The sequence below is a fragment of the Megalops cyprinoides genome, chromosome 2 (assembly GCF_013368585.1).
Source record: "Megalops cyprinoides isolate fMegCyp1 chromosome 2, fMegCyp1.pri, whole genome shotgun sequence".
Classification (NCBI taxonomy): Eukaryota; Metazoa; Chordata; class Actinopteri; order Elopiformes; family Megalopidae; genus Megalops; species Megalops cyprinoides.
In genome coordinates, this window is record NC_050584.1 from 8,422,284 (window position 1) to 8,433,651 (window position 11,368).

An 11,368-nucleotide genomic window follows, 5' to 3' on the forward strand; every position below is an offset into this window, starting at 1 on the left:
AAATACTAATAGTTTGAAAAATACAGGCAACAGGGGTGTCACAAACTTGTGTTTCTACTGCAAGGATGAAAGACGTTTATATCTACAGTTTTGGTTCTGATTCTGAAAAAGAACACTTCAATATTCCAAGTAAAATTACTTGCCATTAGGTCATGGAGATACCATAATGTGCTATAGGATGATGAAGGTGATAGCTGTCTGGACAGAAGTGATCGATGTCTAGGCAATCTGATGGCAGGTATTGAGGAGCGACTTTGTATGACTCCGATGGTCTCCTCAAACCGATGACACAAGCAGTACATATTCTGTCCATATAAATACACAATATATTAATGTAACCTAAAGCATGTTACCAAACCATCAAGATTTCATAAGTAACAGCAGCCAAAACCTTTTCTCTCGGAGGCCGCCCTGTAGTAATTTTCCATTTTCCTGTACCCGCGTGTTACAACCTATCCTCGTAAAAAAAGTTCTAAAACAAAACCCGGTAGTGAGGAACGGGCTTGCTGAAATGTTCAGGGGCGGTGTTTCTGGTAATTTTCCTTTATGCGTATCGGTTCAGGCTATTTATTTTCACCTCTTAGCGGCGAATCTCGTACTTGAAGGCTTTTCGAGGCAGAGGGCTTGCAATTCCTAAGGGTGACCAGTGGACCTCAATAGGCAACTCAGGTGCGTAGCTCTTTTTTTTTCTTAAGGACCGGTCGGCTCTATAGCGTAACCATCATTCAACCACCATGCAGATATGCACTTTGTTACTTTTATCATTTCATCGCGTGGCTTGCATATGAAAATTGTTACTTTGTCCGAGAGTATTGTACAAGATGTAAATCCATTCCTTATCCAAATTTCTGTGCATTTCGGATCTTTACATTATTGGCTTTATGCATAAATGGCTATTATTCTTTGATCTTGGATGCAGCCTTTTCACTAGAGGGCTAACGATCAGTGAAAACCTTTCCTATTAACTGTCTTGACCATACCGTAGTGACCAAAATGACCAAGGAGTTTCACGACAAGGACAGGAGTAACTAGGAACTGGACCAAACACACGGTTAACAGTTTTTGGTTGATCAAATGGATATGAATACCACATGGCAGGATCACGAAATGTTTTGGATAACGAGCGCTGCCACTAAGTATGTTCTCATTTGAACTGATGCAGAATTGTTTCACATGTTTGATCAGTCATTCTGTTGAAACATTGCTTATAATAATACTCGCTGACCTACAGCATTAAATCAAACGCACGAGACAAGCACCTTTCCTAATTTCAAATGAATAAACCACAGTGATATCACTAATGTAGCCCGTTTGTTGGGATACACAGTTTATTTCAATGAATAGTTGGTGATTCAGTGGAAAGATCTGCCCACAGGCAGTTTATGAAATTCTGTTTGTGCAAGCATTGAGTATACCATGAGAACGCCTGGAGCACTCGGGCGGTGTGCATAGAAGTGGAATTACAGCACCATTGCCAGATCTTTGGTGGAACACTGAGTTTTCGAGACAAGTGCAAGCAGCAAAGAACAGGTTAGGTAACATGTTCTTCCTAGATTTGGCACATATCAAATCTCGCAGGGAGTGTCTGCGAGGGAGGATGTGGTCTGAGTGCTTTGAGAGCTGAGCTCTGAGAGTGTGTTCTGTTCACGTTAAGGCATGATCCCTGCTCGTTTGGCTCATTTGAGGTGTTCAACTTGTTATGTTTAACACATTTTCTCATGATGAATTCCCCTGCATATGCTTATTCTCATTTGACACATCATTGGACTGCAGGGATATAGTCCTTATGATAATATTATATAGAGTGTGTGTGCCTATATATACAGGTTTTGTGTTTACACTAATATATGTTCATTTTTTTAAATGCATAACTGTATTGAAGTAAACCTTCATTTTCATAAACGGCAAATTGATGCTTTTTGTTAAACTTTTCCTAGACACAAACAAGTACCTGGGCAAAATGGAAGACCCGTGGAAAGAAGCAATGGACCATGCTGTAGCTGTGGCTAGAAAAGCAGGAGCAGTGAGTGGCATCTCTGATTTTCCCCTACAGAATCTATAAATACTTTGCAGATTATCATAAAGTCCTGCATGCTTCAGCCAAGATTACTGTATACTGAAATGAGGGTGTCATATATTGAAACTGAAAGCTCCCTTGCTTTTGGAAGTCTTTTATTTCAGTCCTATGCAGAAATAGCCATAATTCTTCAAAATTTTGTTGATTTTATGCTTTCAAGACTGATAATAAAGGCTTTCAAATATAATGGTAAATTGTAAATGGTGGTCAAGAGGATATCTAGAGAAAATGTTTAAGAAATGTGGCAAATATTGGGTTAATGAGTGAATTATGATACAAAGATACACACAGGACTTTTACTTTGAAAATGAAATTACTCACATCTAGGAACCGCACTGGCTTTTACCATACTGGGTGTGACTGGGTGTGGCCAGGGGCCTAGTTTCCTGATGTATGGCTGCACAGTTGATGATTGATCACTCAACCAAATATGATGAATAAATGAATGCTTTCAAAAGTAATTCATATGTGAAAAATATATGGATCACACACTTAGAATGACCTAGAATGAAAAGTATTTCATACAAAAGTAGAGACTTAGATTAAGACATGGATAATGTTGGAAGTTATTGACATGTATAGAAACCCAGCAGGAATTAGACCATGGACTATAAGCAGCGAGTGTGCTAAATTTCCAAATAAACTAAAAATAAATGAAAAAGCAAATAAACCAGGACATCCAAAACAACAGCCTTTCAGCCATTGTAGTAATCTAGCCAAATGATCATCTTGAAAGAATCAGATGGAATAAGCAAATGCAACAAGGTGAGGTGTGAAGTGTATTTGCAACTGGGCTGTAACACAAAATGGAATTCTCATGCTGTTTCTGCTATGCAGACTGATGAAAAGGACCAGGATCTGAAGTGAAATGCAATTGTGTTTTTGTTTGTATTTCTGCAGGTTATCAGAGACGCCCTGCAGAATGAGGTGAAGATCATGTGTAAGAGCTCCTCTGTGGACCTGGTCACCAAGACAGACCAGAAGGTGGAGAATTTAATCATTGCTTCTGTCAAGGAGAAGTTCCCCACACACAGGTGAGAACAGCGTTGGGTTGCCAAAGCCCATTTACAACTCTGCAGCCGAGTGGGGTGAAGGATGACTGACCCATCCCACGCACCAGAGAATGGTACTGTTGTGTCTTGTGGTGACATTGCTGCACATCTGACATGCCATCGCTGTTTTTGTTTTAGTTTCATTGGGGAGGAGTCAGTAGCTGCTGGACATCCCTGCATACTGAGTGACAACCCCACCTGGATCATCGACCCAGTGGATGGCACGACTAACTTCGTGCATGGGTATGACAGTGTCAAAACATAATTTCTCAGATGACATCAGGTTAAGAAAATATTTTCCAAGTCAAGGGAAAATATGTGCTTATGTTGTGATAAAAAGAGTCAGATTGTCAAATAATGCCAGATACTACTTCTAAAATATTCAGGCAAATAAAATATGGATACAGACACACTTAAACATCTGCTTGTTTAATGCATTCATATGTTTTGCTGTAGTACGTTAGTTTTGTCTTTCCTAAGTGTCTCCTATGATTATGTAAGCCCTCTAATCCATCTTGATTTGATTGCAGGTTCCCATTTGTTGCGGTGTCCATCGGCTTTGCGGTCAAGAAAGAGGTGAGTGCTTATTTACAACAACTGTGCAGCGAAAAATTTCACCCCATAGTGAAATACAGCCTGCCTCAACTTTGGTACATTAAGCTCCAGAATAATGCAGGTGCTTATTGGTGTATCTGTAGTAGTAGTGACATGCTCCTTCCTTTTCAGCTGGAGTTTGGTGTGGTGTACAGCTGCGTCGAGGACAAGATGTATACAGGAAGGAAAGGGAAGGGGGCCTTCTGTGACGGGGAGAAGCTGCAGGTGTCTGACCAGACAGGTGAGCAACGGTGCTCCATCCAAACGTGCATTTGCTGTTGTGCTACAAAGTGGTGGATGCTTTCGGCCACTGGGCTCTGTACAGGGCTGGGGTACACTTCCCTACTAAATTAATAATGGTCCTCAATCTGTTTTGTGCAATTAACAAGGTTGCCATTTTTTTCACCGGCCAGTAGCAAATTCATTTTACTTAGTTGTGTCTGATATGGTCACATTACTTCTCTACACTTAAAAAAAGTGTCACTCTAACAAGGAGATTTGATTACATCAAATAATTTGTCATGGCAAAGAGATCGGAGATGGGTTTTAAATGAAAGACCATTTTTATGTTCCTAATTATGCCTACGTCACCCCGCCTACAGTTATTACGTCAGTCTCTGTTGCCAGACAAGTGCCAGATTTGTTTAGCACGGGCTAGCTAAGAAAACAAAAATGAAGACCTAATATACATGTACAGGCTACTCCAACTGTTGAGATTGGCAGGACAAAGTCATTTGCGACTTGCAAATGAGCGCAGGACCAGACGAAAAAGGAAGAATGTTAGAAAAGCATTTTTTGAGCGTTGGCACGCTGTCACCAAAACAACCGCCACGTCCTGCATTGATGACGCATTTTCCTGTTACGTCCTTGTCGGGGACGTAACAGTGATCTCACGCATTAGCGTTTACACTACAAAAGATATGTGATCAAATGCGTCCCAGACCACCTCGGCAAGTGGTTTGAGTGATCGGATCACAATGCGTCTTGGTGGTCGTTTACACTTGTATTTAGCGCTGTCCACTTGTGATCCGATCGCCCAAGGCGCATTTTAAAACCAAATGTAAACGGTGCCTAAATGGATGAACGCTAACCTGTCACCAATGTTATTAGTGCTGTCATATGATTAGCACTGCGTTGCTACCATTTCTTTTGAGAATGTTATTGCACTTTGAATGTGCAGTATTTGCAGCATGCTAATGTTGTGTAGATCATGTACTCTGAAAAGTGAAAACTTTTCATGTGCAGAATTCACTGTATTTACATGTACAAAACTGTGCTCTCTCTATGAATTTCTTCTGACAGCATTTTGAGATTTGCCTCAGCATATCATTTGAATTATTAATTTGGTTCTGCCTTTGTCCTTTGTAAAAAAAATAATCAGGTTACCTTACAGTTATCAACTAACAGGTGTATCTAATTGGATATTAAAATATTTTAAAAAATCAAAGTAAGCATTTGGAAACCCCAGCGAAGGTCTTTAGTTAAATGTATCAATTGCACACTATGTCTGTGGTTTTCACAAGACTGATTCATAAATTCTTCATATATCCAATCAACCAGTTTATCTCACTTTAATTTTCTGGTAAAACCACCCCAAATGCCTTTACGATATGAAAACCAGAATAGAGCAGGACCGATAATTGTCATTTCAGTCATTGCTAAATAAAACCTCTCATTACTGAAAGGCATACGCAAATCTATGTTCATGTGAAAGCTGAGGAGGTGCACACCTGCTGTACTAGCCTGAAATTCTGAAATTCTCTGCAGCCATAAATTCAGCCAGACTGTGTGGGTGTGTCCCCTGTGTGAATGCACATTGTTTATGCCACTGTGCTTTTGTTGCAGACATCAAAAAGTCCATGATCATCAGTGAGCTTGGCTCCAACAGAGACCATGAGACAGTCAGCAAGATATTCTCCACAATGCAGAAGATCCTCTGTATCCCAGTACACGGGTAGGCTTTGCCCTGTTGTCTCTAGTGACATTTTGAAGAGCGCCTCGGGCATGATTAGCAGGGCCCTTTTCAGCGTAACAACATTTTTGTGGTTGCTACGATGGTATGAGATTGACTGCTTTGGAAAAAAAATATATACACCACTGTTGCTCCTGTCCATCCCCATTCCTCTCTTCTCTTTCTGTTGCAATTACACACCTTTCACATGTAAAATTCAGTTTCACCTAGTTTTTATAAGCATTACTTTGGTGACTATAGAGGTCCTCATTTTCAGTGGTTCTCATTTTGATGCCTGTGGGATTTGTCTGCAGTACCCGCAAAGCATGTTCTAAAATAGGCCAACTGAGATGTAACTGCTAATAAACAACTGTTTATCTACATCAATGTGATCACCTTAAAGTTTTTGTGAATGAATTGGCCACACACACACACCCTAAAAATATGCAGGACTGAAAGTAAAATTGTAAGTAAATTGCTTACATTTACATTACTTACATTTAAAATTAAGGCATTAATGATCGTTGTTAGCTAATTTCCTGATGTGCTCTGATGGAACTGAGTTTACATTTACATTTACGTCTAGTAATTTAGCAGATGCTCTTATCCGGAGCAACCTACAAATGTGCATACAAGAAGGGTAGGCTAAGTGTAGAGGTGATCGTAAACCATAAGAGTCATAAGTGAGTAATTTAAGCCCCTAGATACAATAGGTTGAGGACCACTGCTTCACAATGACCTGCACTAACTGCAATTCCAAAAAGCACTAGCCCTCTCTCTCATCTCTCTCTCTCTCTCTGTCTCTCACCATTCAGTCTGCGTGGGTCAGGTACAGCAGCTACCAACATGTGCCTGGTGGCATCTGGGGCCGTTGAGGCCTTCTTCGAGATCGGGATCCACTGCTGGGACATTGCCGCTGGGGCTGTCATTGTCACTGAGGCTGGGGGTGTCCTGCTGGATGTAGACGGTAGGGCCAGGACATAAACATAATCAGTACATATGATTACAGCTTTACATTGCATTTTTAAGCCCTCTCAACATTCGGATTGTGGGTTCAAATCCCAGATGAGGCATTGCTGCTGTGCCTGGAGTCATGTATATGTCCTTCAAAAGAAATATGTTACATTTCAATTACCAAATGTATCAAATTAAGTTGTGGGTGTTGTAAGTCTTCATTGGTAGTGCTGTCTACAAAGCAAATAAATAGTATTGTCATAACATTATGATAATCAATAAGATGTGTAAGCATCTGCCATGAGCCTCCAGTCTTTTATCTGAATGATACTGTATGGTAAATATTAAATATTTAGTGTTGTTAAAAGTAACAGTGTATCTTGACAGGGTGACGGATTTTGGTAATAATAATTAATTACATGAATACTGAAAATTTTATATCTCTCTATTTACTAGGAGGACCATTTGACTTGATGTCCAGAAGAATGGTGTCGGCAAACAACAAGACAATTGCTGATCGTATCATTAAGGAGATTGATATATTTCCAGCAGAAAGAGATGATGCAGTAAAAAAATGAACAGTTTACATTGAAAATTTTACATTATTATTATGTTCTTGCTGCAGCATTTTGATATTCTGGATTTCTTTGATGTTTTTAGCAAATTATGTATTTTAATACAAACCAATAAGTTGTGCCAGTAAGATGAGAAAATTTACGCACAACTCACTCTCAGATGGTAAAGTACACAGATGCAAATCTGATTGCTTCAACTTCACCACTATCACACAGTTCAGTTGATGGCTGTATAGAGGAACCACTATTTTATACTGCTGCAATCTTAGTTTACAGTACTTTACCACAGGGTATCATTCTTTGAAGTCTTGGAAGACGTTTGTATTTTTTATAACTTGAACTTTCTTTGTCATGTATCATGTCTTCAAATGTGAAAATTTCTGGCCTAAATTACAAACTTGCAGTGTTAATGACAATTTTGCCTGAGTCATTAAAATTTAACAGAATCCAGTGTAATTTGTTTCATTTGATGAAAGCTCTGCTCATAGTTCATTTCTTTACCTATTGACACTATCAAGAAACTTCATATGTTCTGCAGACTTGCAATCAAATCCTTGTGAAAACAAATAATTTTTCTGTATGTCATGTACCATATTCAAATTTCTATGGTTGTAATATTCATTGTGCTTTGTTAGCGTTGTTACTGAACATTTGATTTTCAGAAACTGAAGCAAACATTGTTTGTAAAAATGTAGAAAAGGAGAAGACAAGGCATGATGTATTTCTAAGGCAGATAAACACAAGTTATTATACTCCGGAGTCAAACCGCTTGTGCAAAAATGAACTTAAATACATCCCACAACTAAGGGCTTGACAACACTGCCATCAAGGGGACAGAGTAGGTATGTCAAGGTTAGAGTGAAACAAAGAGAAAACACAGAAATGATGTGCTTTGCTAAAATGATATGATGTGCTTTGCTAAAATGATGTGTGCTTTGATAAAATTTTATGAAGTGTGCCAGAAATTAGATTCTACCAGACAAAAGGGTCTATTCTGAACAGCAAGAAAACAGGTTTTCAGCCAATGACCCAGCATCAGTGTGGAAAGGCCTGCAGGACATCACCAGCTACAGGAAGTCATCCCCCACACCACAGAGAATCCTCAGCTGATTGAAGAGCTAAATGTGTTCTAATGCCGGTTTGAGGAGACAATGGCCACACCCCTCACCCACTCCAATTCACACCTAGCACCAGCAATTATGCCCCCACCAGCACCAATTCTTACCCTGCCCAAACAACAATACCTCCCACCCTCCCTTCCCTCCAGACTACACTGAGAATCTGTGAAGAGGATGTTTGCAGACTCTTTCAGAAACAAAAGATCAGCAAATCACCAGCCCCAGATGGGGTTTCACCTTCCTGTCTGAAAGCCTGTGCTGATCTACTGGCTCCAGTCTTCACAAAGCTCTTTAACAGGTCATTGGAGCTATGTGAAGTTTCCTCCTGCTTCAAATGTTCCATAATTGTACCAGTCCCCAAGAAACCTTGTATCCCAGGACTTAATGACTACACACCATCAGGACTGCAGAAAAGATCATTGGAGTTAATGTGCCCACACTCCGAGATCTTATCAATACCAGGTCCAGAAAATGGGCAAGCAAAATTACTGCTGACCCCTCACATCCTGGCCACCATATATTTGAACTCCTTTCCCCTGGCAGACGCTTCAGATCACTACCCACCAAAACAAGCCAACACCGGTATAGCTTCTTCCCGCACGCAATCACACTCCTGAAATGTTAAACTAACGACTCACAGTGCAATAGGTGTACAGCTATAGTTGTACATACCCATAGCCTCTACTCAGGTACATTTTATCTCATGCTCATTGTGCAATAACTGTTTATAACACAGTTCAATAGCTGTCTAGAACAAATTGTTGTACAGACCCACAGCCTCTGCTCCTGTACATTTTAACATATTGCGCAGTAACTGTTATCTGTTCATATTTATTTTTCTATATGCCTCATTCATTCCATCCTTACGCCATTCTATGTACATGTCACACACTATTTTTGTTGTTTGTTGTTCCACCACTGTTGAATGGTATTTGTTGTTGTCACCTTGTAAATCATTGTGTGAACGCACTACAAGAGACACTGGAAGCGGAGTCAGATTCCTTATATCCTTACCATACTTGGCCAACAAAGACTCTGATAAATGGTAAACCCATTGCCCTGAGTGCAGAAATTTGAAAATGGTTCTGTAGAGGTGAATTTTATTCTATGTGATTTTACCATGTTACCAACCTTATCAGGTTTTGAAATCCAGTTAAGTAAGAGTTGTTAAGAGGAAGATGATTTACACATAGTACCAGAGTTGCTCAACTGCGATTGCTAAAACTACACAGTGGTGGTCTTTTTTTCTGAATGTCTCCCTTGCTTCACTTGGCTTAAGTATGGCATGCATGTCAGTAATGTTTGTAAACAGTATGTGTATGGTGTGCGCCAACACTTTTAACATGGTATGAAAGTTATATCTTTACCATTACTTTATTATAGTCCTTTATTACATAATTTCCATGCTTTTTGCTTTCATCACAATTTTGACAACATTCAGCTCCTGCTGATACATAAGAATTACAGCAGACAAAATGTTCTCTCTCACTTTACAGTGTACTGTGCTGGTACTTTAAGTCCCTCCCGTCGCTACCATATAAAGGGCTCAAGTAAATTATGATGGTGGGAGAAGAAATCAAGCAAACCAACATGATATTTCAGAGGTGATAGGGATGAGTTGGTTGGATACCGAATGTCACAGGCAATTACCCAAACTCAAACTTTGCAACAAAGCTTGACTATAAATTGAAGGAATCCATTCTTCCTTTTGCCAACTAAGCCTGCATAAATCTTGTTAGCAGTCAATACCCAGGTCAAAGAGTGGACACAACACATTGCTTAAACCGAGAGGGTGAAAGAAAAAAAAGAAAAGAAACAGCTCTGTATGTGTAAAGAGGAAGCTGATACAGCACAGTATGTACCCAGAGAAGGGAGGCAGACCTGGCAACGCTCCCACTACACTCTGCTTGGTGCCGCTGTCTGGGCATGCTCTAGTCCAGACTTGGGTGTTGTGAATTTGCTGACCTATCACACTCCATTGGACAGAGATCACACATTATCACCTCGGATACCACCACCCAGGACTGTGTTCTGTACACTGCCATATTGCAAATTATTAAATTATTATAAGGACAAAATGTACTATACAGCTAGACCTGTGAATGTCTACTGTCCCTGCCATAACCTTACATTCTCTAAGTTTATATACACTTTGTGGCTACTCTTCTGCTGCGCCTTTGAAGTGTTTTGGCTGTCAGTAAGGGCACAGGTTTCTGGAGTGCTGCCAGAGAGAGACAGGAAAAGTCTAGATAAATTCTGTGATACTAGACACTGTGTGGCAAAGTGAAGCAGAGTCACTGAAACATCAATACACAGACCACAAACATCTTAATATGAGCTCAGTCGCTATATGAACAATGAGAAGATTTCTGTGAGGAAATGATCTACGCTCCCTACAGTAGGTGACAATCTTAAACTTGCAAAGAAAAGGTGAAGGGCTGTAGAGCTGCGTGTGTGTCCATTACAGCCAACAAGAAAAGACAAAAAACAAAACAAAACAAAAAACACTGGTGTAAAAGTGCAACAAGTAAAACAGACATCAGTGATGTTTACTTACTGTTTTTCATGCATTTTTCTAGGCATTCTAATTCTGAAAACGGTCAGAACACTTCAGAGAGTCTGTCTGTCAGTGGAAAAATGTTCAGTTGTAATTCAATTTACAATACGTGATAATCCATTAATCCAAATAGGCCTACCTGTAATTAAATCACAAGTCAATTATTTCATTATCTCGAGATAACAAAGCTCGTTTCAACAGTCAACAGGTGTCTATAGGCTGTAGTGGAGATGCTGTGGGGGTCATATGTACAGTGGGATGGGCTTGCAAGTCTCGCGGCAAACCGGATGGCCTTAAAAATGTCTTTAACAGTTACCTCTGCCATTATAGTAGGCTTCATTTGAGCAGCTGCTGGATGAAGCAGAGAGATGGGAGTTGGTCAACCTTTCATCTTTGGCTACTATAAAACGATATTGTCTGCTCTATTGACGTAACTGCAGCAAACAAAACTACACATTTATGCCTTGACTTACTGTTCAGTTATGGATCC

General features: G+C 39.9%; 1 protein-coding gene across 1 annotated transcript; it reads left to right on the plus strand.

Annotated features, from left to right (window-relative positions):
* The first annotated feature begins 489 nt into the window (after positions 1 to 489).
* Positions 490 to 7,659, plus strand: LOC118772898 (inositol monophosphatase 1-like). Its single transcript, XM_036521559.1, has 9 exons — positions 490 to 669; positions 1,938 to 2,023; positions 2,978 to 3,111; positions 3,268 to 3,372; positions 3,660 to 3,705; positions 3,856 to 3,964; positions 5,569 to 5,677; positions 6,490 to 6,641; positions 7,085 to 7,659. The coding sequence occupies exons 2-9, from the start codon at positions 1,961 to 1,963 to the stop codon at positions 7,204 to 7,206; spliced, it is 840 nt and encodes a 279-aa protein (XP_036377452.1). The 5' UTR covers positions 490 to 669; positions 1,938 to 1,960; the 3' UTR covers positions 7,207 to 7,659.
* Positions 7,660 to 11,368: the final 3,709 nt, after the last annotated feature.